Source organism: Gossypium hirsutum, chromosome A06 (genome assembly GCF_007990345.1).
Source record: "Gossypium hirsutum isolate 1008001.06 chromosome A06, Gossypium_hirsutum_v2.1, whole genome shotgun sequence".
Taxonomy (NCBI): domain Eukaryota; kingdom Viridiplantae; phylum Streptophyta; class Magnoliopsida; order Malvales; family Malvaceae; genus Gossypium; species Gossypium hirsutum.
In genome coordinates this window covers 16,214,286-16,242,069 of record NC_053429.1, presented here as the reverse complement: position 1 = coordinate 16,242,069, position 27,784 = coordinate 16,214,286, and the positions used below count along the sequence as shown (strand labels likewise).

The window sequence follows — 27,784 nt, the reverse complement described above, 5'->3', positions numbered from 1 at the left end:
CAAATGATTACTCCCCTGAAGTTACAGTGGGAAGTATAAACTTTATGTCTCAGAAGGTACAGTGGAAGAGACTTTGAAACTGTAGTAGGGCAAGCTAGTTGAGCAAAATGAGTTGTTTCTCTGGGTTTTCGTTGGAAATGCTAGTTGAGCAAAAAGGCAGCGTAATACGACAATGATAAAACTCTGATGAATAACAAATGATGATACTTTAAGTTTTTAAAAAAAGGAATCATTCTCATGACATTTTTACATTCATATAATTCATAGCGCATTTGATTAGGGGCATCTAATTTATTTTGATTATAGCATCTTAATCATTTGGCATAAACATAGGCATATTAGACCAAGTCCACAAGGCATGTTCCCCAGAAGACAGTGTAGCGACATCGGTGAAGATACAGGTTTTGTCTTTCTGAAGTTGCAGGAAGCAGGCCGAAGATTTCAGATCTTATCTCCATGTATCGGCTATGGTGTAGATCAAAAATGGCGAGTCTTAACTCCATGTATCGGTTATGGAGCAGATTTTATCCATCAGCCTTATCTCTCTAAAGTTACAGAGAGCAGGTTGAAGATACAGGTATTATCTTTCTAAAATTGCAAGAAGCAGATCGAAATTTACAGATCTTGTCTCCATATATCGGTTATGGAGCAGATAAAAAATGGCGAGTCTTATCTCCATGTATCGGCTATGGAGCAGATTTTAGCCATCAGCCTTATTTCTCTGAAGTTGCAGAGAGCAGGTTGAAGATACAGGTCTTATCTTTCTGAAGTTGCAGGAAGCAGACCGAAGATTTCGAATCTTATCTATATGTATTGACTATGGAGCAGATCGAAGATAGCGAGTCTCATCTCCATGTATCGGCAATGGAGCAGATTTCAACCACCAGCCTTATCTTCACTGAGCAGGAGTGGAGCAGGCTATATACTAGATCTTATCTTCACTGAGCATGAGTGAAGCAGATAAAATTTTGGCAAGTCTTATCTCCATGTATCGGCAATGGAGCAGATTTCAGCCACCAGCCTTATCTTCATTGAGCAGGAGTGGAGCAGGCTAAATACTAGATCTTATCTTCGCTGAGCAGGAGCAGAGCAGATCAAATTTTGGTGAATCTTATCTCCATGTATCGGCAATGGAGTAGATTTCAGCCATCAGTCTTATCTTCACTGAGCAGGAGTGGAGCAGGCTATATACTAGATCTTATCTTCGCTGAGCAGGAGCGGAGCAGATCAAATTTTGATGAATCTTATCTCCATGTATCGGCAATAGAACAGGTTCCAATCATCAGCCTTATCTTCACTGAGCAGGAGTGGAGCAGGCTAAACATACTAGATCTTATCTTTACTGAGCAGGAGTAAAGCAGATCAAATTACAGCAGATCACATCTCCGTGAAGCAGCAACGGAGCGTTTTGAAGCAATAAGGTGCGGTGGGTTGCGGCAAAGAAGACAGGACTCAGCCAGCCCAGACAAATTTGGCCCTTCTAAAATTTTTGCTCTATTCTCGTTACACGACAATGAGCAAAGAGGGGCAGCTGTAGGACCAAATTTATGCCCGGGACCAATAAGCAGAGCCCAAAACACCAACCATCCAATTAGCACCCACTAAACTGACCACTAACTCCTAAACTACCCCACTAACTCCATCACCCCACTAAGCCACCCCACTAACTCCATCACCCTACTAAGCTACCCCACTAACTCTATTATCCTACTTGCCACCATGGAAGGAGGCAATCAGTTGTAAAATTTGGCTATAAAAGCCATTCAAAACTATTGTAAAGAGGGGTTGGTTTTTGGAGATTAATCAAAGATCAAAGCAAAAGAGGTTTTTTTTGTCTATTCTCGTTTTAAGTTCTTTGTTTGTCTATTTTTTCATTTCAATTTTATTTCATTTTTTTATACGAAAGTAAAAATAAAGGGAAGAAGCTTACCCATTTTAAAATTACCGAAAAAGGGTTTTTTTGAGGTTCGGTTGCCGTGTACGGTGGCGCCGATAGTGGCTCATGGGGGTCTGGTGACTGGGGCAAGGTTAGACTGATGGCCGGATTTAGATGGGAGGGGAAGAGTATTATTATTATTATTATTATATTTTATTACTTTTACTATTATTTTATATATATTTATTACCATTATTTATTTATTATTATTAGTAACATATTGTTATTTTTATTATTATTATTTTTATTATTATAATGGCACTATATTAACTAGTTTTGTACTGTTATTACATTCATCACTTCTGTTATTACTACTGTTCTTAATTTTCTTTATGCTTGCTATATTTTAGGTATTAATATATGTTATTAGGGTTATTATATTGCTATTTTCATATTGCATGTTATCATTTTTTTTTAAGTTTCAGCCGCCCAAATTCATTTTATTCAAAGATTTATCCTCGATTGTTTTCAAAATAAAGGCGATGTTCGATATTTAGGATCCACGGGAGGATTGTGCCCTAACTTACTGGGTTCCAATTTTCCTCGTTGAATCTAAATAACCGAGTACCCTTCTAAAATTTAATTGTATGAGGTTAGAATAAAAAACCTATTCTTAAAAATTCGGGATGTTACACCCTAACTCACTGGGTGTGGCGTTGCGTTATATTGAGGATAATGATTTCCAAAATCAAGGCAATATTCAGTATTTGGGAGTTCTGAGAGATTGCGTTCTAACTTACTGAGCATCAATTTTTCACAAGGCTCGGGTGACCGAATACCCTTCTTTTGAACCTCCTTACATGAATTGTAAAATCGAAGACCAACTTAATTCTGAAGGTCTGAAATGTTGGACCCTAACTTACTGGGTATGGCATTCTTTCCTTCGAAATGAGTAGGTCTTTACATTTTATTCGAATAATCTCGATTTTCTTTCAAATAAAAGGATCGTACTCTAAAATCTTTTCAAATTTTGACATCAAGACATCAACTAATCAAATAGGTATCAATTTCTGGGCGTTACGAGGGTGCTAATCCTTCCTCGTACGTAACAGACTCCCGAGCCTATTTTCTCAAACTTAGCAGACCAAAAAGAATTATTGTTTTAATAGGCCTAGATGTTTTATTAAAACGATTGATTTTAAGGTGGCCTAATCTCACCTTGGAAAAGATTGGTGGCGACTCCATTTTTGTTTTTAAGTCGACTCCCGTTTTTCAAATTTAAAATGGTTTCGACACCAAGGAAAGGGTATCGCTAGATCTATTGGGAATCATTCTCAGAGAACCTCATTAGAAGAGTGTTCACAAATTTGAATTCCAAATTTTGATTGGTGTTCTTCGTTAGATTAATTTGATGATGGTGAGTTAAAATGCAAAAATTAACAGTTTAATTAAGGTGATGTATTTCTGAATTACTTCTAAATCATTTTAATGTTATACTTACTTTCAATTTATTTTTCTCCTCTATTTGAACTTTTTTCAATAGTCTTCCTTGGTTTTATAAAATCTTATTCTTCAAACAAAGACACTTTTATTCTTATTTCTAAAAATAAGATTATTTATCCAAATAATCATATAAAAGATCAATTCAACCCTTCACCTCTCTTGTAGTTTTCTCTTTCCTTTTTTTATACATGTTAAGACTATCTTTTACATTTTCTTATATTGATATTGCAATATTCATTACCATCTCCGTTGGACTTAAAAGAGGTGGACCTTTTTTATTATCCTTGCAATCATCAACTTTTCTCCCCTTCTTTGTTCTCATAGTAATGGTTGTGGGAATTATTTCATTTTCTCAATTTTGAAAAATAACTACGTCAACTAGAAACCATAAATCGAAATGTAGCATCTTGACATGTTTTCATGCTCCCAAATTATTAAAATTCATTAAACTTCAGTCATTAATCAAAATAATATGTTAATTGGTTTCCATATTGATTGATGGCTTCACTCTAAAACTTTATACATATATGTTGAGTGTTTTTGTGTGTCTTCCTTTCAAGTAAGTTAATTTTCCTATTTATATGATACGATTCTTGGATGTAACGTCTTACGTAGGTTTTCATGTATGCCAACACGTACTTTATTCTAAGATTAACACGTATTCTCTAAAGGTGAGTTCACTTGCATGATGATGCGAAGTCACTACGTGGGAACTCGTGATGCGAACTATGCAAGCAATCACTACTAAAATAGAGAGGATCAAGTCAATCCCAATCAAATAAACGAATAGCGGATGGATAATGAGGAACACCATAATAATATTTTATTAAATCAAAATTATGAGAAATTATTTCTAATAGTTTTGTGGACCTACCATACCAATTTAGGCTTCCATATTGAGATCATTATTATCTATATTAAATTCTTTCATAATTCTACTTAAATTAGCCTTAAAGATATTATCTATAGTGATAACATCATTATTATTGAATTGTGAAGACAATTTGTATTACAAAATCATGTTTTCGTCACCCGAATTTAAAAGTTCTTATTTATCGAAACGAATCTTCTTTAAAAATTTATATATCTAAATAAACAATTAAAGTGGCCAAAATTAATTCCCCAAACGGTCCACGTGAACTTCATAAATTCTCATTTAAAATTACGCAGTTTTCCCGCCTAGGTATTTAACCCTCATTAATTGAAAACTGTTACCCCATAATTATAAAAATGAAAGTCAGGCAAAGGCTTCGCCAAGCAATTGATTCGTTATACGCCGGTGGCCAAGCGACGGCTGAAGCCTACACGCCGCTCGTGCTCGAATGCGTTCGGGTCAACGATGTTGGTCAAGCCAAGAGATTGCAATCTCACATGGATCTTCACTATTTTATACCCAATGATACGTTTCTACATAACCGTCTTCTTCACATGTATGCAAGATTAGGGAAAATTTCAGATGCCCGAAACCTGTTCGATAGAATGCCCCAAAGAGATATTATCTCCTGGAACACAATTCTTTCTGTATATGCCAAATCAGGGTCTGTTGAGAATTTGAGAGCACTGTTCTATAAAATGCCTTTTCGTGATTCTGTTTCATATAATACTTTGATTGCGGGCTTGGCTGGAAGCGGGTTTTCCAGTCAGGCGCTTGAGGTTTTTTTGAGGATGAACAGAGAGGGATTTGAGCCAACAGAATATACTCATGTGAGTTTGTTGAATGCGTGTTCAAGGTTATTGGATTTAAGGAAAGGGAAACAGATTCATGGTAGAATATGCGTTGGTTTTTTGGGGAGGAATGTTTTTGTTTGGAATGCTTTGACTGATATGTATGCTAAGTGTGGCGAGATTGATAAAGCAAGGTGGCTATTTGATAGAACAGATAATAAAAATGTAGTTTCATGGAATTCATTGATTGCTGGTTATTTGAAAAACGGCCAACCTAAGAAATGTATTGATTTGTTTCAGGAGATGCAACTAGGTGGTTTCAAACCTGATGATGTCACAGTCTCGAATGTTCTTGGTGCTTATTTTCAAAGCGGATTGGTAGATGAAGCAATTGAGGTTTTTAACTTGATTAAGAACAAGGATAAAGTATCTTGGACAACAATGATTGTTGGTTATGTTCAGAATGGAAAGGAAGAAGATGCTCTGAATTTATTTGCCAAGATGTTAGCAGAAGGTGTCAAGCCAGACAGTTTTACGATCTCTAGTGTGATTAGTTCCTGTGCAAAATTAGCCTATTTGTGTAATGGTCAGGTTGTCCATGGAAAAGCCATTCTTTTGGGAGTTGATAATGATTTGCTTGTGTCTAGTGCTCTTGTTGATATGTATTGCAAATGTGGAATCACTAAGGATGCCTGGATTGTTTTCGATATGATGCCATCCAGAAATGTAGTTTCTTGGAATGCCATGATTAGGGGTTATGCACAGAATGGACAAGATTTGGAAGCATTGGCCCTTTATGAAAAATTGTTGCAACAAAAGTTGAAACCTGATAGTATTACGTTTGTGGCTGTTCTATCTTCTTGTAACCATGCAGGTTTAATTGAAGAAGGACGCATATATTTTGATTCTATCAGTAAACGGCATGCGTTAGTACCCACTTTGGATCACTATGCATGCATGATCAATCTCCTTGGCCGTTCAGGTTGCATGACTGAAGCAATCGATCTAGTTAACAATATGCCCCATGAGCCAAATTCCTTAATCTGGTCAACCCTTCTCTCTGTCTGTGCAATAAAGGGTGACACTGAAAATGGGGAGATGGCTGCTAAGCGTCTCTTTGAATTGGAACCCCTTAATGCAGGACCTTATATCATGCTTTCTAACATGTATGCCACCTGTGGAAGATGGGAAGATGTGGCATCTGTGAGATCTCTCATGAAAAGTAAGAATGTCAAGAAGTTCGCTGCTTACAGTTGGATTGAGATTGATAATGAAGTTCACAAGTTTGTCGCAGAAGATGCAACTCATCCCCAAACAGAAATCATATACGAAGAACTTGGCAGACTGATTAAGAAATTGCAGGAAGCTGGGTTTATGCCTGATACAAAGCTGGTTCTTCATAATGTGGAGGAGGAGGAAAAGTTTGCATCCATTTGTTACCATAGCGAGAAACTTGCTCTTGCATATGGATTGATTAAAAAGCCCCATGCAACAGCACCGATTAGGATTATGAAGAACATTCGTGTTTGTGGCGATTGCCATATGTTTATGAAGCTCGTGTCTAAAGTTATTGGGAGGCCAATCATCTTGAGAGATTCAAACAGATTCCATCATTTTGTTGGTGGGAGCTGCTCCTGTAAGGATTACTGGTAATAAGCAATCCAGGGAGATTAGTAAGTCACCTCAGCTTTGCAAGAAAAGTCCCATAATTTTTCTGGGACTATTTTAATCAGAAGTACACTTGCCAGTATTGCTAATGACTGATTTCCATGTTAATGGTTGTTAAGCATTATTTCCAGGGAACAGAATAGACTCGTTGTCTTACTCATTATATCTGGAAGATAGCAACAGCCAAAATTGAGAACAAGAACAAAAATGATGGCTCTAAGTGCTCCTAATTACTCAAATGCCTTCTAGTCTTTTGCATTTTCAGGCAAGGTAGACTAGCAAGGGAACATGCTGAGGATTGAACAAAGGATGCAGAGATCTTTCGGTGTATGGAAAATTTTAACAGATTCTGATCAAGTTATGATGGGCCTCTGAAAGTATTTTGGGATGCATTTTAGACAACTCCACATGAAAGCATGGACTGGATTTGCCTATTTTGGTAGAGCACTAGTGAACCAAGCCCCAACTACGAAGTCTCTGAAATCAGTTAACTTTAGGTACATTTTCGAGTCTTTGAAATATTTTTTCGGGCCTCTGAAAACTCACATTCGTAGGCAATGGGTAATTGCGCTACTAAAGTCTTGTATTGTTATTATCTTGACTGTTGAATAGCAATGGTTTTTCCAATTTGATGCCATACTAAGCAGAGCTTTTGTGTTGTTTAGTAAGTACTGAAATAGCTTTGGGCTCTTGGATCACAATAAGCGTAGTTTTCTTAACTTTTCTCTTTGGATTGTGACTCCAAAGTTGCTTGGATTGGGTCAAGAATTCTCAAAATAATCAAATAACTCGCTTAAATTCCTTCACTTTCACGGGTCACTTTCTGATTATCACCGTCATCACCCCTCTTTTACCTGCTTAATTCCCACTTCCTGGGCAAAGCATAATTATAGCAATATCCGAAAATATTAGACCAAACATAACTCTCTACTAAAATTAGTCTATTTAAGATAATGTTTTAAAAGATTGAAATTCTACTATTAATCATTGTATTATGTGTAAGTTGTGGATTTCATCTATATATTTTAATATAGTTATTTTTAGTCTTGTACTTTTTAAAATTTGAAAGTCCAAATTTAACTCAAATGGTAACCGTTAATTCATTAAGTTGAAATATTCTATTCTCAATCTTATATAGCAAATATATCATCATATATATAGTGTCACTTTAGCTTGTTACATAATTCTCCCAAAAAGATCATGTTATTTTAATTAATGAATTTCAAGGTACTGTTTTGAGTTAAAATTGAAATTACATAATTTTAAAAGTATGAGATTAAAAATAATCAAATTGAAGTATATAGATTAACTCACAATTTGCACATAATACGAGATTAATAATAGAATTTGACTTAATTAATTTTTATAATTGAAATTTTAAAATTTTAAAATTATAAAAATTAAAATTTACTAAATTAGAGTATAAGAATAAATCATACGCAAAATTTGACGTTTTGAAAGTGAAAACTTCCAAGCAATGGTAATGCGGGAAGTAACGAATGTACTATAATGTAGAAAATGAAATGGCAAGAAGATCACATGGGATAAAGTCAGTTCCTGCGTGATGTATGTTGTCTCCTACTGTACCACTACTTAAAGAAAAACATGAGATGAATTGGAATCAAACTTGTATTCATTTCAACCATACAAAATTCCTTGGTTTCTTTTATTTTGGATTGCAGATATTTGATCCATCTTTGAAAAAAATCTCATGAAACCCTTGTTTCACAACAGAATCAAAATGTTGTTCCCGACCAAAAATATATAAATAAATAAGCGACAACCCAATTTAGACTGTTTTAGGAAAGAAACAGGTATTTTACTTTAAAAAAAAAAAAGAAAAACCCATTTTCAATATTATTTATGGAAATGGACAACTTAAAACATTATTTATTAAAATGATTCAAAAAACATAAAACGTTTGGAAGCATTTTCAAGGGTGTCAGCAAAAACGCGCTAACATTGACACGCTTTTGCCCATGCTCGAATTAAATTTTCAAAAAAAGTTATCTTTTAAACATATTACAAAAATAAATCAATTTTTAAAAATTTACGAGAATAAGCCTTTATAAAGATTTAAAGTAACAACACCATTTTTTTTGTACCACTAATTAATATGAAAATAAAACTTACAAAACAGATCTTTATATAGATCCAAAGTCTCAATTCCTTCTTTTTTTTTTAAGCAATGTGGGATATAAGATATTTATACATATAGACTCATGAATAGGTTTGTAGCTTGTTCTTAGACAGTATGGGATTCTTTCCTCTTTCAACTAACAACATAAAATTAAAGACTACACTATATTTTATATTTTTTTTTACTTATAGAGTTTTAATTATTTTACAAAAAGTTAACATTTGTTACATTATAAATAAAATTTTTAAACTCTATAAGTAAAAAATTATAAAATATAAAATGAGTATAGTAAAATATTAAAAAATATATATTTAAAAAATTACTAATAGTTGAGTAATTATTTTGTAAGTTTTTATAATTCGATAGCCAAAAAATCATAGTTAAGTGACTACTAATGTAATTTAATCTAGATATAAAAATATGAAAAATAATAATTATATTTTATGTATATTATATATTTCTATAATAAAAACTTATTTAACATAATTGTATACTATGTTTAAATAGATTATCTATCTAGTCAAAATACATCTGAAATAAATTTATTAGCATTCATTAGGTGATGAAAATTAAATTAAAATTAGGATTAAAAAATTAATGAGTGTCGTAAAATATTTAAAAAATGTTTAAAAAAAGAGATATTAATTTTTTAAAATTATAAAAAAATACTATTTAAATACCAAAATTAATCAGACATTCATAACATAAAATAAAATGAATAAAAAAAAATTAAAAGTATAACTTTTAAATTGAAATAATGGAAAATTATTTTAAAAATTAGAATTGCATGGATATTAACTTCAAACATTTAAAATTGAATAGAAACTTAGTGTATATAGAAGTTTAATATGTGCAATTTGTTCTTTTTTTAATAGTCCTTTTGAATTAACCTGATCATGGCCAGAAGGCCTCCCTCGAAAAATGAGAGGGTTCGGACAAAAATATAAGCCCGAAAATGAGCTTGGACAATTTTTAGGCCTATATTTTGGGTCAGACCTGAGCCTAAAAAATGGGCCTAGAATATTGTTTGGGCCCGGCCCGACCCGGCCCATGATCAACTCTATTTTTTATATACTAACAATTCTAAAATGCAACAAGAAGGTCTCAAAAGATAATTTTATAATATGAGAAAATGTTAACAAAATATAAAAAAATAGAAATTGTTTTGTAAAAAAATTATAAAATATAGTGTAACATTTAATCTTATGTTGTTAGTTAAAAGATGAAGGAATCCTATATTATTTATGAACAAGTTGTAAATCTATTCATGACTCTATATGTACACACAGAGGCGAAGCCAGAAAATTTTTAGGGGGGCCAGATGAAATTTTAATTTTTTATAGTTTTTATCTTTATAATTTGTAAATGATTAAATCAAATTTTTATAATTTTAGGGAGGCAAAGTGCAATTTTACCTTTACTAATTTAAAATTTTTAAAAAAATTTAAAGGCCTAAAAAATAATTTTACATTTTAGGAGGGGCCAGGGCCCACGCCAGCCTCCTGACTTTGCCTCTATGTACACATATCTCACATCCCATATTACTTAAGAAAACAAGAGAAATGAGACTTTAGGTCTATATAAAGATCTGTTTTGTAAGTTTTATTTCCATATTAATTGATGGCACCTTAAAATAAAAAAAAATGGTGTTACTACTTTAGGTATTTATAAAAGCTTATTCTTGTAAATTTTTTTAAAAAAATAGTTCATCTTTGTAATATTTTTAAAATAGGATATTTTTCTAAAAATTTAGTCCGAACATAGGGTAAAGTGCATCCACATCAGCACGTTTTCCTTTAAAAATACTTTCACGTAAAGAAATTTTGAGTTTTTTGAACAATGTCAATAAATAATATTTTAAGTGACCCTAAGGTTAAAAATAAATTATTTTTAGTAAAATACCCCATATTTTAACTTTTTTTTTTAAAAACTTTCTTTTTCCTAAGAAAAACAAGACCGCCCCACTTGACTATCCATGAGAGGAATGCGGGTGCTGTGCTCTGCTCACCATGTCATCTCCTTTTTTCTAAAGCTTTCAACGAAAATTTTCATTTTAGGTGAAAGATTTTCTGTCGTAGACTCTGCGGACGCCGCAAATCCCCCCTGCTCCCTAATCCTTGAGCTTTTCCTTTAATATGTTATTAATCTTATTAAACATGTCAGACCTCTGACTTCATGATTGTCATTTTCCCAAGAAAATATAATTTAAATGATTTTTAAATGACAATGGGAAAGTTTATTATAAGTCGGCAAATTGTAATAGGTGTATGATAAGGGACCTAGTAGGCTATGTGGTTGCCATAGAAGACAGGATGGGAAGTGGCAGTCTATTACATATATTCAGCTTTTATTTACTTTAAACTTTTCTGGGTACAGTTTCTTTGTCAAAATTAAAGAGGAATTTTCAGCAATGGGGGTCCATTGAAGTACATTTTCCATTGCAGGTGAACGACAAGTATTTTTGTTTTTGGCCAATGATGAAGGACAAGTTTAATGGGAGGATTTTCCTATTTCAAGTATGCCTGCCTCGCTATCCATCATTTTCCAACTACAGTCAGATCATTATCTGCTCAATAAAAAATTGAAAATGATTTATTTTGTTTCGTATTTTAAAATTGAATTCTTATGTACCTTAATAATCTCATATTTCTAACTTCATTAAAATTTTATAATATATAAATTATTTCAATACTACCTTTTACTTAATAATCTTATATTTCTTTAGTTGTGAGATTTTACTATAGGATTCTTAATTTCTAACATTACTTTGAGTCACTAATTTTATATTTTAATAATATCAATATTTTAAAATATAGAGGTAATTTCAATATCATCTCTACCTTAAATAATTTTGCATTTCTTCATTAATGTTACACTTATGAGTAGAGAAAGGAAGAAAATAAATAACTTTTACTCAAATGAAGAGAAAATTGATATTTATTCCTCATAGTCTTAGCCTTTTATAGTAAAAAAAATAAATCAAAGAAAAATATCTTAACAATTAGGCAATCCCTAATAATTAGAGATACTTTGTTATTGACTAACAAATCTCAACAATCCCTCCATTAAATTGAAAGTACACTTTTAGTTTAATACATACTTACTACTTGGCGCCATCTTGATTTGTCAAAGTGAAAACACTCAGCATTTTTTTTAAACTTGATAAATGATGCCAGTAACATCCCGTCCGGTGAAGCCTTTGTGTTCGAATATTGTATATAGAAGTAAAGCTTTGTAACACACCTAACCCATATCCGTTTCCAGAACAGAGTTATGGAGTATTACCGAACTTTGCAGATTAATTACGAACATTTCATAATCTTTAATACATATATCATAATCATTCATAAAACACTCATATGCTCCATTATATAGGCCCTCGAAGCCCAAAATAGGCGTTAGAAGTAAATCGGAACTCGACCGGAGACTTGAAGAATTTTTTCGCAAAATGTCAAAAATTTTCTTAGAAATAAGGGACACACACCCATGTGGCCAGACTGTGTGGCTCACACGGCCAGGAGACACGCCAGTGTCTAAGGTCGTGTGGGCATTCAATGTGAGACACACGGCCGTGTCCCAGCCCATGTTCTTACCCGTGTAACTCTCTGACTTGTGCCACACGACCAACCACATGCTCGCGTGCTAGGAGGCCTTTTGCAAAATGCAGAGGTCATACGAGCAAGCCATACGCCCGTGTGCTAGGCCGTGTGCACCAAGTCACACGTTTGTGTGCAAAGTGTAGGGGTCACACTGCCAAGCCACACGCCTGTGTGCTAGGTCGTGTGCAAGAACCTGGGCATTCTGTTTTGAAATTTCAAAGTGTAGGGGATACACGGCCAGACCACATGCCCATGTGCCAGGCCGTGTGTCACACACGGCTGAGACACACGCCCATGTGGACGAAAATAGGTCATTTTAAGGTAACTTTTCTCACCATTTTTAACATAAACCTGCATACAATAATCTCATATACCATATATCCTAACCATGCGACCAATGCAAGCCAAAACATTTTCTCAACATAACATAATTTAACATCTCAAACATTTCCATTACTTATACTTACCTTTTTAACTCATTCCATAGATTTATCAAATTCTATTTCTAACTACTTACATACAAACATTTAAGATTCACAACCATATTTCAATCTATTTCATTATCAAACCAACTCTATACATGCCATATAAACCAAAATTTATATTGTAAAAACTACCAAATTAATTTGGATAGTGTGGCTTGATGTGTTGATCCGATCCTCCGATCTCATGCTAATCTACAAAGAACATTAAACAACACGAGTAAGCTTAATGAAGCTTAGTAAGTTCATAGGCTTTAAATATAAATCTTATCGAACATACTAAATAATTCATTTAGATTAAGCATTTCACAACATTTCTTACCAACCATAACTTTGATTGATGAATTCACATAATTGTGCTCAATATCAATAACTATTTAATTTATTTTACATTAACCCATGTAATACTTACCAATCCTTGTCAAATTAGAGAACGTCTTACGGATTTGAGTACATCGTTTTCTTGATGCCATAGTCCAACTATGGTCTTACACAATTGCCATGGCCCTGCCATGGTCTTACACTCGTAATGTCATAACCTAGTTATGGTCTTATCATTAGGATACCATAGCTCAGCTATGGTCTTACATGTATACATATAATGCCCTGGTCCAACCATAGTCTTACGTTCAAGGTGCTATAACCCAGTTATGGTCTTTTCATTAAAATGCCATAGCCCAGCTATGGTCTTACATTTAAACATTGCCATGATCCAACCATGGTCTTATCTGTCAATTCATCTTGTGTCACGAAACAATCGTACCCATTAATTTGAACTTTCAATTCAATTTTCATACTTTTACAATAACCATAATTCAATAATAAAAATATGAAATAATATATTATATATTCCTAAATTAACAATTAATCATGAAAGTTCAACCATATGAACTTACCTGGGGTAGTTTGTAGAAGTAATAGAAATTTAGGAACTATTCTGTTAATTTCCCTATTTCATGTTTTTCTTCAGGTTCTTGATATATAATATAAAATTATTCATTCATCAACATCAAATTCAATTATAATTCACTTCACAATTTATGCCCTTAAATTTTTGAAATTACACATTTACCCCAACTTTTACAATTTTTACAATTTAGTCTCTTATCAAATTTCCCACCAATTGAGTTAATTTTTCTCAATTAACAATTTATTCCATTATTCTCAGCTATTTTACAGCCTTTGATTCGTATAAATCTAATAGCAAACCCTAATTCTTTTATTCTTCACAATTTAGTCATAATAATCAATTTCTATTAAAATTACTTAATAAAATCATCATATAATAAAAATAAAACTTTAAATCCATATTAATTCATTATAAAATTCCGGAACTCATCAATGGTAACTTACAAAATCACTCATGAAATAAAAAACTAATGAAATAGACAATTGGACCTAATTGTAAAAGTCTTAAAACATAAAAATTTCAAAGAAAAAGCAATAATTGAACTCACTTGAAGTAAGAATAAGCAAAATAAGATTCTAAGGATCTTTTATGGTGTTTTTGGTTGAAGAAATATGAAGAATTTTCTAGAAACTCTTTTAATTGTTTATTTATTTGTTTAATTTTGCAAAATTTATAATTTTGTCCCTAGTTCACATTATTTCCTTACTAATTTCCATATCCCTGCCGTCCAGCCTATGTAATTTTGGCCCAATTGCTCTTTAAATCCTTCTTATTTATTATTTGAGCTATCTAGTCATTATTTCTTTAATTAATAAGTTTTGTAATTTTTTTAATTGATTAACTATCAAGACGTTAAAATTTTCTAACAAAATTTTAATATTAACCTAATAACACTCCGTAAATATTTTGATAAATATTATGAAATTGAGGTCTTGTTTCCTCGTTTTCGAAACCAATTAATCTAATAAATATTTCTAAAACATAAATCACTAATTCAAAAGTCTTCCTAAAATCACATTTAACTCATAAATAATAAATAATAAAGAATTTTAAACTCACTCATCGGATTTAGTGATCTCGAATCACTGTTTCTGGTACCACTAAAAATTTGGCTGTTACAGGATTTTAAAGTAAATAAGGTGTTAGATTTAACTAAGTATATGAGTTTATGGATGCGCCTTCGGGTGAAGTCTACATTAGGTGAGTTTAGTGGTTTGGTGGACTCTTCTGAAGAGTATACACCACCCCAACGCCTTTAGTGTTAAGACCTTGATTGGAAAAGAACCGTATGCTTTATTATTATTTTACTAGGTTGAACAATCTGGTTAGACAAACAAGAATTTGGTTAGTATAGAACTAAGTTTCTGTAACCTGTCAGATCCGTATTTATAAAGAGAGTAAAGTGCTTAGTTATAAGGAACGAGAAATCATACTTATGCACTAAGTTTTCCTTCCATGTATATTTGTATAAAGTAAGCTTTGACTTCTTGAGCAAGTTTTATACTTTCTTTGGCAACCATATTTTCTTCCAAAACATTCTCTGAAATTTTCTCTCGGAAAATCCTAGACTTAAGACTTGCTTGAATATTTGGGTTTGCTGTACTCAGTCAACTCCACCATTTTTTGGTACATGGTAAATATCGATTAAAATCAAATTATTTTCATGGTTATTTACGAGGCCTTAGGGTTTATGCTTTAGGGTCAGTTTGTGGTATAAGCGAGGAAACTTCTAGACTCTGGGTTTCCTATTAATGTTCTTATTTAACTTATTTAGTTTTTCTATTAAAATGATTTGATAAGTTAATTCTTTATATTATAGCTCAAGAAACTCCTAAAAACCCTCGTGATAAAGGCAAGAGTCCTACTGTTTGATTATGTTGATTTTTCTGGTGAGTTCCTTCTTGCTTCCATATGTGTGTATAATGTTCTCATTTATGTTTGACTGAGGTAAGCATTTTTATCTTGTAAGATAATATGTTTGTGTATGGGTACTAAAGATTCATGGTTATAAGTTTGAGTTAGTTGTTTGAGTAAATGGAGTAAAGGCCTTTCTTCGTGGTTATGGCACCACCAATTGTTTCTGGAATGAACAAAATGAATTGACTTATGAAAATGAAATCATGGTGTTGTCTAAGCATTGAACTGGAAGATCACGATACATGGAAAAAGATCATTTGGCCTCTGGTAGAGCAAGAGTTACTGTAAACCTGATTGGCAAATCATGATGGAACGAATGAAATAAATGCTAAGACTTGATCATGGACTTGGGTATGGCTAGCATGAAGAAGGTTGTTTGCAAGGTTGCATGGGCATAGTGTCTGTGCCAAAGGAATGATGTGTGTAGTAAAGTCTATATGTGTATGGTATTCGCCAATGGGCGAATTGTGTGACTTGCTAAGTTGGAAAGGTTTATTGATGTCATATATAGCTATTGAGATGTTTGCTCTGGGACTAACTAAGTTATTTGAACTTATTTAGTTACCTTTCCTTCTGAGGACCGCTGATGAAGTAAAAGACTTCTCGAAGACTATGCCTAATGACATCTTTTATAGTGAGATTTCTAAGTGTTTTGTACTATGTATGGTATGGGGGTGGTGTCAAGATGGTGTCATTTCGAAGAATGAATTTTGTATTTTAAAGCTATTTTTTCGAAATCGTTAGCTCAATAAAACCTTAATGAAGTGATTATGCTTTTGCAAAGTATTTAATTATTTACTTTGAATGATTAATGATTCATCTAATTATATGTATATGTTTACAATGCTTTAGTTAAATATAGGTTTACACCAAATATGGTTTTAAGAGCTTCCAATGAAGTTTCTATGCTATACATTTTTTCTTGGAAATGTATAACCTTCTTTATCTTTAACTTTGTACAATTCATAGTTATTTGAACTGTATTTTTATGAAGACCACGCCTATACAAGTTTAAAAGAAAGGATTTTTAAGGTAGTAACGCGCCAATCTTGGGTCTTCCTTAAGGATTAAGTTTGGGGTGTTACAATGCCAAATTGAGAGATTTGGTATATATATCAACAACTTGATCCCCACTTCTACAATACTCTAGCTCAATTGTTCTTTCACTCTCAAGGTCTGGCAGAAAGTAATGTTTTACACCAATATGTTTGCTTCTTCCATGTAGCACATGATTTTTTGACAACTTGATGGCTGAGTTATTATCACAAAATATTGTAGTGGCTCTTTCTTACTTGAATTGCAACTCCTCAAGGATTCTTTTAAGCCAGATAGCTTGATAAGCACAAGCAATAACAACAAGAAATTCAACTTCTATACTAGACAATGTGACAATGGATTGCTTCTTAGATGACTATGAAATACCCCATTTGCGAAGCATAAACACATAGCCTGAAGTGCTTATTCTATCATCTTAGTCTCCTATATAATCACTATCAGTGAAACCAATAAAATCTAACTTTTAACCTTTCTTGTAGAAAATCCCAAAATCCTTGGCTTCTAACAAAGGATTCTCTCGGCACTTAACATGCGATTTTTAGTTGGGCTTTCCATGTACCTACTAATAAGATTCACATAATACAAAAGGTCTAGTCTTGTAGTAGGTAGATACATCAAATTGCCTACATTTTTCTTGTAAAGTGTGTTTCCCATCTTCTTCCCATCTCTTTCTTTATTTAGTTTTAAGCCAAATGTAGTTGAAGTATTAGTAGAGTTGCAATTTTTCATCTTGAATCAAACCAAAATTTCTCCCACATATTTTTTTTTTGGTAAACAAAAATTCCACCATCAAATTGCATCACTTCTAGGCCAAGAAAATAGTGTATCTTTCCAAGAGCATATTGAATTTGGTGATCTAAGTGTAGTATTTTCATTTGTAAACTTGTAATTTTTTGAATAGGTTGAATAATAAAACAAATTCATAGATTACATTAATATTTTGTATGATTGTCCTTATATGGTTTTTGCACGCACAGCAAAATGGAAGCAAATGTTGCTCATTGGTTGTCTAACATTTAAACTAATACTAAGCAATATTACATGGCTGGATCGTAATATGGAAAGATAACTTATATTAGTAGACAAACTTAAACATGTCCTTAGTCTAATTGAAAATGAGCAAACTAACTGAAAGACTAATATGTCATCTATCAAGTCCAATTTGGGAGATGCTTTCTCTTGGGCATCGGAGCAAATGACCCCTAGAAGATAGAAATATAGATGTGACTGATTGGACTGACAATTCATCGGACTGAACCTAAAAAGAATAGATCTTGGATCTGTTTGTGGATTTATTCACTTGTGAGGTTCATAGTGTAGCATACCTAAACCTAAAGTGGATGACGGATAATGTGTCACATCCTAAAAATTGGGTTAGTAGAATCGGGTTATTAAATTGAAAGTTTAAGTCATATACCGAAATTAGGGTCGTAAATAATTTATTAAAGTATTAAAATAACATAATCAAATTTTTATCTTTATTTTTATTAATTGGCTTTAAACGGAATTTAATTACGATGTCTAATTTAAAAAAAATTAATTGAGTTTGGACCTAATTGGAAAATAGAAGAAACAAGGAGTGATCAATATAGCAAATTGCCCAATTTTTAAAAATTATTTTCCTACATGGAGTCACCACTGTCTTCTTCCCTCTCAAAACTTAAATCCATTCAAAATTTTGTCCAAAACATAAATTAGAGAGTTTCCTACAAAATTAACTTATCCTTTTAGATTTATTAGCCTTTGATCTGCCACAATTCGTTGTAGCATATTAGGCCTAATTCTATACTTAACAAATAGGTCTTATAGCAAATTAATATAGTTTTTATTAAGTTTCCCTTCTTACGACCTAGTGAATAAAATGAGCATTTTTATGTGTTTTATGACCTTCTAGGCCAATTTGGGCCTAAAGGGATACTAACATATTGATTAAGTGTGAAAAACATCATTCGTGGGCAAAAAGATAGTGCATTGCTTTTGATGTTGCAACATGGAGCTGGGATGTCGTAACACAGCAAGCAGAATACCTAAGGAGCAGTCTGTCGAGGATGTCGCGACGCAGTCCTAAAGACACCATGAAAAAAGCAAACTATCTTCTGTTGGGAAATGTGCCCATATTGTAGTAAACATGTAACTATTTTCTATTTATTTGAACGATGAATAAATAAATAAAGTTAATTTCACATTTCACTATTATGTCTTTTGTATTTTCTGTCTTTTATATTTTGCATGCATAACAAAATTGTGGCAAGAAAATATTATCTTATTGATTGTCTAAGTTCAAACTAAAAACAAGTGACATTGTAAGAACGTTTACATTGCGAGAAAGACAACTTACTTCAGTAGATAATCTAAATAAGTCTGTAATCCTGTAAAAGAATCGAAGTGAGCATTTGATTCAAATACTAAGAAGGATTATTATGTTGCCTACAATTCCAATTGGGGAGATGGCTAGTCTTGGCTATTTGAACAGTTAACTCTACGAAGAGAGACATAGATATATTGTAGTTGACTCCACGAGCATATGAGGGTAACATACACATGACGAGCTCATTAGACAAAGCAGTTAGATGAATTGCTTTCGTAAAAAGTATACAGTAAGGAGTTTTCAATCATGGTACCTCTTGTGGAATGACTCCATGATTAAGTAATTGCAAAATATCGGAATGATGCTTCTGGACAAAATTGCAATCACTAGAGCTTAATTGTATATGTTTGATTGGTCCTTCCACTGGCTCAACAAAAGCTCAATTGGACTCACATTTGAATCAGAAAAAAATTCTAGGACTTTGGGAATAATTTAATTGATATGATTTATTCGATGTGGAATTAAATTAGGTGGTCTTCAGAATTGTTCAACTAGAGAATTTGATTAAAGAATTTTATTGAAAAATTAATTTGGAAAATCTAAGTGATTTTTAGAAAAATTAATTTTGATCAAATAAAATTAAATTAAACAAATCAATTAAAGTTAATATGATATTTTTTGTAAGTTAATTTTCAAGTCAGACAATTGACTCAATGGGTAATTGAACTTGAAAATTGGACCTGAGATTGTAAGTTGGGCCCTGAAGCCTAAAACCAAGACCAAGACCCAAAAACTGGTCGAATTGAGCCCGGGATGTGAAACGGGGCTGATGGTCTAATTGGTGGCTAGACCGAATCGGTTGCATCATCAATAACCCGAAAAATCGGCAATAGCCGAACCGACTCGAGGTGTTGTAATGGTGTCACACCTACATCACCAGACATGGCAGTGCCGGCTGCTGCGACAGCTGCTAATCGTTGGTGGTTGAGCAGCGAAAGAGTTACACTCCTACTGGAATTCTACTAGAGAATTTGATTTCAAATTAATTATTCCAAAAATAATATTATTTTAATAGTTTAATTTTAAATTAAAATTAAAATTTATCTTAATAGTATTTTATTAATTTAATATTAAAGTGATTATGTTAATATTAAATTTAATTTAATATTTATCTTATAGATGAACATTCTATTATTTTAATAAGATTTAATATTAAATTTAATCTAATATTTATCTTGATAAATATTATATTAATTTAAAATTAAAGTGATTAAGTTTAATCATAGTTGAATTCTTTAAACTCTCCCTATATAAAGAGAGCTTTGAGTCATTATTTACACACACTTGAATTCAAGAGAAAGTTGTAGAGAGAAAATTATTTAAAGAGATAATTCCAAAAAATTTCTAGAGATATTTTTCTGATTTACAGCTTGACCAAAAGTTTAAAGAAATTACAAAATTACCCCACTGGTAATTTTTGTGAGAAATTTCTGATTCAAAGCGTGTCTACATTCGGCAGATGTGAGCTTAAGGATAGCAAAGAAAACTACTCGATTGGCGCGCTCATTCTAGACGAATCGAAAAGGTACAATTTTGATTAAGTGTTTATTACTTTAGATATCACCACTTCAGTGTTGTGATACATGATTAAGGGTGTCGCAACACAGCTGCGAAAATGGCAATTTAATAAGAAAGGGTGGTTTTGTCTACACAACCTAAATTAATATGCTTAGCCGTCCTTACTTGACCTAATTAGGTTATAATACATGTAATTTATAAATAGTAGCTCATAACAACACTTTGGGCAACACATGGGGTAGATTGATTCTTAGGTTTTTATTTCATTCTTAATTTTTGCTTTGTTTACGTTATGTTCTTGAAATCGAAAGATCCTATTCCAAAGTACAACTTTTGCGAGCGGAGATTGTTCCAAAGTCATGCTTTCATCGATAAATCCATGAGCATCTATTTCCTTTATTCTATTCTTTATATCTATTTCTTTAACATTGTTAGTTGAATGGTTGTGCAAATATTAGAATCAATTTATACTGTATATATTTTTTTGCATGTTTCAACTGTCTTAACCGAATTAATTGATTGAAGGTAGATTTTAATTTGGATTGGTTGGATCTGGTTGAGTGTAATTAAACCCTAGAATTGACGACCCTAAGAAGTCATTTAGGTAGGAATAAACCCGAAATCGGTATTGCTTACCAAGCATCACTCAGCCAATCAGTGGTTAGGGAAGGAAGAACTTAAACCCTATGCTTGATGACCTTAGGAAGTCATATAGGTGGGAATTAACTTAAAATCAATATTGCCTATCCATGAAAACCTTACCCTACCCTAGTCTGAACTGTGTCATCGAAAGATGAGTAGTTTTTGTCGACTAATTAGGTTAGTAGAAGGCTGAGAAGACCTATTAGGATAATTAGTAGTCAATTATTTAAAACCTCACATCAATAATTAATTAGGTAAAATAATTGGATCTAGGCTGAAGAAATTCGCAAATTGAAACAAAAGATAGGAAAAACCAATACATGAACTTAGGAGTAAATTTAGGTTTAGTTCAATTCATTTAGTTTATTATTACTATTATTATCATCCTGCTTCCAGATTAACACTACTAATTCGTGACTCAAATAGTATAGTAGTTATTTTTGGTAATTAGCTTAATAGCAATTTCCCCCAAATTACAATCTCTTAGGTACGATCCTCGGAGTAATTACCTAGTTAGTTGTAACTATATTATAATCTGACCCGTATACTTGCAGAAACCACCTAACTCTTATATTTGGTTGTAGTATTCACACTATTAATGTTAGTAAGTCTGGAGGCGGTCAAGTTGTCGCCATTTTTAGGGATTGCGATGGTGATAATTGTTATCAAATCAATTACTTTGTAAATAATATTAGTTAAAAGACATACGAGTTATATAGTGTTTTAATTTTATTTATTTATTATTCCAATTTTACTTTCATTTTAATTATTTATTATTTTTTTATTTTCCTTGTTGATTAAGCAAATTTAATCATGAATGCAATTAATAGTGATTACAATTGGTATGAAGGCAAGACATGGGATAATATATACGACGATGTAAATCAAGTTGGTTAGATGGAGATTCGATGGACCAATGGAGTTCGGACAGAGAATGTGAAAAGGAAGGGTATTCATCTAGACCTTTGTAGGAGTTAGATGATAAAATGACTGATATGTTCGAATACCAAACAAAGTCTCTTTCTAATCTACAACAGATATCGTCATATGAAATAATTAAGCCCAACAAACCTTCAGCCCAGAACTTAGATGCACACATGGATATATTTGATGATGACAATAACTGGTATGAGTTAGATGAGTTGTCCTGTTGGTATGACAATTGGCACACTAATGAAGGACAAATTTGGTTGAACGAAGTTGTAATATCCCGTTTTTCAGTGGCGATGAAAATAGTGGTTTTGGGACTACAATTTTGATGTGTGAGATTGTGTTTTATTATTTAGTTATTGTTTGAGTTGTATTAAATTTTGGTGATGAAATTTTAATGTTTACCTAGTTTATTTAAGAAAAAGGACCAAATTGTAAAAGATGTAAAATTAGCCATAATTGAGTTATAGTGATTAGATGGCTTAATTATAAACTAAGGGAGGATTTATATGGAAATTATGCCATGTAATATGTTAATGGACGGTAATGGGTATTGAATAAGCTTAAATGGATGTTTTATTAAAGGATAAAAAGGTAAATTAATAATTAAGATTAAGTAAATTAGGTAAAATAATTATCATCTTCTAAAATTATCTTGCTCTTCGCCGAAAATTAGAAGAAATACCATTGTTAAACCTTTTGCTTCAGTCAAGCTTGTTGTTGAGTGCATGGTATGTATTTGTTAATCGTTTTTAGAAATTTTTATGTTTTTGTGATCGTTACAACTAGGTCCAAGTAACCCATAGCTTTGTTTTTAAAACTGTCAAAGATTTTTAATGTTTCCATTGATGAATCCTTATTAGTTTGAATGATAAATGGTGGGTTTTAAGTCTTGGTTGCTAATTAGAAGTGGTTTATTTAGTAATTTTGATAGTTTTTGAGTTAAAGATTAAATTATTAAATATTAAAATTTACATGGTATTCTCATGAACTTTGAGTTGTTATTGATTGTACTAGTATGGTAAAATATTTGGCTAACTGGGTATTTGGAAATTTTTTTTTGAAATTTGGAGATTTTAAGTTTTAGGACTAAATTGTGAAAAATGTAAATGTTTAAGAAAAATATGTAATTAATAAAAAGTTAAGGTCACATGCATTAAATTGAGGTTAGTTGTATGTGAATTTGATGAATTGAATTGAATTATTATAGATCAAGAAACGAGTCACAAAGATATTAATAGAGGAAAAGGAAAAATTGTGGAGTAGTCCCTGCATTTTAACCGGAAGTGAATAGTGGGTAAGTTCATAGTTATTTGGTATTTAATGTGTTTCACTTGTAATTTACATGGTTATTATATTGTTAGTTGATCTTTTTGTATGTACATGTGAATATAATTTAATTAATTATATAATTGTTAGGAATGCAAGTATCACATATATACATGAAATTAAGAAGTGGATATTAGTAGTGTTTCTTGTATATGAAATGAATTGTATAAGACTGTAATGAGTTCTAATATGTTTACAAAAATGTTGAAGTGGTTTTATTGCACCTCGGTGCCCTAGTAAACACTTCGGTGTCCCTGTTTGCACAACTGTGCCCCTGTAAACACTTTGATGTCTTTGTTTGCACATTCGTGCCCCTGAATGCACTCTAATGCCTTGGATAGCACATTCGTGCCTCTAACAGCACTCTGGTGCTCCTGATTGCACTCTGGTACCCCTGTTTTACATCTATGATACCCCTGAAAATGAATGAGGTTCGAGTATGTGAACCAGGTAATGATGAACTTGATTAAATGATATAAAGAATTACATGGAGTTGACATATTCTAGTTATGATGAATTCTTGAAAACTTATAGACAAAGCAATTGAGAATTTTAGTTATCATGTTATAATATTTAAGTGATTCATTTACTAAAAGTAAGTCAAGTAGAATTTACACTATGATCTTAGTAAGCCTTTTAAGCTTAATGATTTTTATCATGTCATTTTGTAGTTAATGATTGCAGAGGGCTTGAAGGATCGACATCAAAGCTCACGCTATCTATTTACTTTTGGTAGCTTTTATATCTCTTTTTGGGTTGTGGCATGTATATAAGTTTTATTGTAAGAAAGTTAACTTTAAAAGTTTAGAAGATATGAAAAGTTATTTAGTATTGGTGATTATGTTATGTGATGTTGAATGGTAAACTTTATTAGTATGTTTAAAAGATAATAGTATGGTTATGAATGTGGATTTCAGGTGTGTTAATAGATAAAGTTTTGGTGTATTGTTTGGTTATAACTGAGGTACCTATAAATGGTACATTGGTTTGAAGTTTAGGTTATTGATCTTGATATGTTTTAAGTGTAGGTTTTTCATATTTTGGTCATGGGATGGTTTGTGTTTTTTGTATACCTTATTGGAAAAGTTTTGACTTGATTTTAGCTTGTTTAAGTTTGGAAGCATACGTGCTGTCACATGGCCATGTGCCACACACGGTCACCCCACACGGGTTCAGAATATCGAACCTTAAAACGGTATTGATACTAGGGGTAAGGTATTGATACAATGAGAAAGGTACTGATACTTCAAGTAGGGTATCAATGCTTTGATCTCTAGATATTATTCTACATTCGATGAAATGTTTGAAAAGTTTGCAAATAGGTCTTAAATGGCTTATAAACTGTTAAGAGAGCTAACTAAAGCTCGATTAAAGCTTGGAATAAAATCAGAATTTATATTAATTGTAAAATTTTCTGTTAACTTGATTAGGAAGAATTTTTGAACAAAAATTTCTCTGAAGTTGATTCGGCAATGAATGTAACATTCCAGTGCCTATACTCATCGAGTGGGTCAGGTATGTGGGTGTTACAATAACTTTTGTATTATGTTAGCCCTAGTTTTTCAAACATTTTTATATAAAAAAGTCAAACTACACACTCTCACTTAATCAAATTTGAAATTAAATAATAAGATATTATAGAAAAATTCAAGTGTTTACAAACTCTGAAAATGATCAAACTTATAAAAATAATTTGAAAATTCTCACTTTAAACCATTTTTACAAATTTTGGTGACTTCGACTGATACACGTGTCAACTTGTATCAATAGAAGCAATTTAATAAGCTTTCAAAATTCCCCTCGGATTTCTACCGGTACAAAGGAAACATTTTATCGATACAACTTGGCTTCTACTGACACAAAGGTATACTTCTACTGATACAAGGTAGTTAGTGAGCAATTTTTGATTCCCCTACACCTTCTACTGATACAACTATCAATGTAAGTCACTCACCTTGAAACATTCAATTTCTACCAATATAAGCCAACTTCTACCGATAGTATGGGCTCCAACAATCACATTTTTAAAGAGTTCTAATGGCATAAGTCTATTTGTAGTGATACAAGTTGCTTACAGTATGCATTTAATGCTCAAATTTATTGTTGCAATGACTTTAATTTATTTCTAACGTCTCCAAACGCCCCCAAAGTAGTTAGAAGACATAAATACAAGTCAATAGCTCTATATTGAAGACAAGAAACAAGTTTGCGAAGTTAGTTGTACAAAAATCCAATCTTTTCATTGTTATTATTATTGTTTCTCATACACACACACTTGGGCAACAACTTCTTTCATTCTATCAAGTGTTGTACTATATTTTGAAAGTGCTTAATTATTATATATCAACCTTCTAGAGGTGATATTCCTTTCTCAATTTCATTTCCCATCTTTGTAAGGTTTTGCTTAAGGTTTTCTATTTTTTGGGTAGAAAACCTTAAGGGAAGTAGCTCTATCTTGCCTATTGAAAAGATAGTGTTTGTAAAGGTTAAACCTTGTCCTCAAAAGTTTACAAGCTAATGAATTTGAGAAAATCCTTTGTTGTGGTAAGTTAAGGTAGTGGAGGTTGGAAATTGGGGCTGCACCACTCTAAATCCTTGCATTTCTCTAGTTTTCCATATTTTCTTAAATTTTTTAAAACACCAATTCACCCTTTCTTGGTGTATATTGAGCCTAACAGGTTAACTAGATTGAACCCGACTCTTATACCATTATTACACTCACGAGTAGAGAAAGAAAGAAAATAGAAGACTGGCTAAAATGAAAAGGAGCTCAATTGATGATATATTCATCATAGTTTAATCTTTTTTTAGGCTTTATATTAGCTAAAAATAGTAAAAAGAAACAAATCAAAGAAAAATATCTTAACAACTAGAAAATATCAAATAATTAGGGATAATTTGTTATTATAACAACCTATTTTCCAGTGGTGTCAAAAACAATAGTTTCGAGATCACAATTTCGATTAGTGAGTTTGTAATATTATTTATTTAATATTTATGAGTCTATTGTAGTGTTATATTAAAGTTTGGTTCAATAATTTTGATGTTTGGTTGGTTAATTAGGTAAAAAAGATTAAATCATAAAAGCTGAAAAAGTTAATCATTATTAATCAAAAGGTTCTAAATAACTATAGAAGCATGATTGGATTACATTAATTGGTAATTAGACCATACTAGTATATAATGGACGGTCTTAGCTTGGTTATTAAAGAAATTTTAATTAGCATCAATGGGTAAATTAGTAATTTGATAAATAATGAACATAAACAAAAGAAAAACAAAACCATTAAGCCATTTTCATCTTTCTTTTTCATATTTCCATATCCACCATTGTTAGAAAAGCTTGGAGTGTTTAGGTCATATTCTTCCTTGCATTTAAGTGAATTTGACTTTTGCTTTTACTGAATTTTATGTTTTTGGAATCATTGTAGCTTTAATCTCGCTAACCTAGGGACTAAATTGTAAATATGATAAAGGTTTTGAAACTTTCCATTAATGAGTTTTAAGTGTTCTTGAAGTTGGTTGATAGACTTATGAGTTTGATTGCTAAATAGAATTATTTTGTAAAGTCATTTTAGTTAGTTTTGAACTTAGGGATTGAATTGATAAAATATTGAATTAAGCAAGGAATTCTTCTAAAAATTCGGATGTTAAGGGGCTTTTGAAGGACTATAATAACTGCAAAATTAAGGGTTTTGGCCTAATTATGAAAATATGCAAATTTTGATTTTAGGGACTAAATTGCATAAAAGATAAAATTTTAAGATAATTTTATAAAAATAAAGTATTTGAACTCATATGATGAGGTAATGAATAAGTGATTAAATGATATGGTTATGGAATAAGGCCCGTATGAACTTAGTGAATGCTTAAGATACAATTGACATGTCATTAAGGTTATTACCGTTTCGGTTGCTGGTCTTAAATGTTTTACTGATGGCTAAGATCCTGTATTTGTTGTGGAATCTTCACAGCTCGTGTGACCAGCATCGTATAATTTATCATCCCGACCCACAACTCGTGTGAGCATTTATAGTCACAGCTTGTGTAAGCTTATTCCGGCATATCCAACGTTATTTCATTGTGGCTCATCGGGTGAAAACTGGACTTATATAAAAGGGTCCATTGTCATGGTAATTGGTTACATGGTTTGAGAAATGGTTATATGATGAAATAATTTG

General features: G+C 32.0%; 1 protein-coding gene across 1 annotated transcript; it reads left to right on the top strand.

The window, feature by feature from the left end:
* The first annotated feature begins 4,478 nt into the window (after window positions 1–4,478).
* On the top strand, window positions 4,479–7,518 carry LOC107962736 (pentatricopeptide repeat-containing protein At2g22070). Its single transcript, XM_041115213.1, has 2 exons — window positions 4,479–6,717; window positions 6,832–7,518. The coding sequence occupies exon 1, from the start codon at window positions 4,610–4,612 to the stop codon at window positions 6,695–6,697; it is 2,088 nt and encodes a 695-aa protein (XP_040971147.1). The 5' UTR covers window positions 4,479–4,609; the 3' UTR covers window positions 6,698–6,717; window positions 6,832–7,518.
* The last annotated feature ends 20,266 nt before the right edge of the window (window positions 7,519–27,784 follow it).

Coding starts and splice junctions, on each gene's coding strand:
- LOC107962736 (XM_041115213.1), top strand. CDS start 4,610: ATGAAAGTCAGGCAAAGGCTTCGCCAAGCAATTGATTCGTTATACGCC.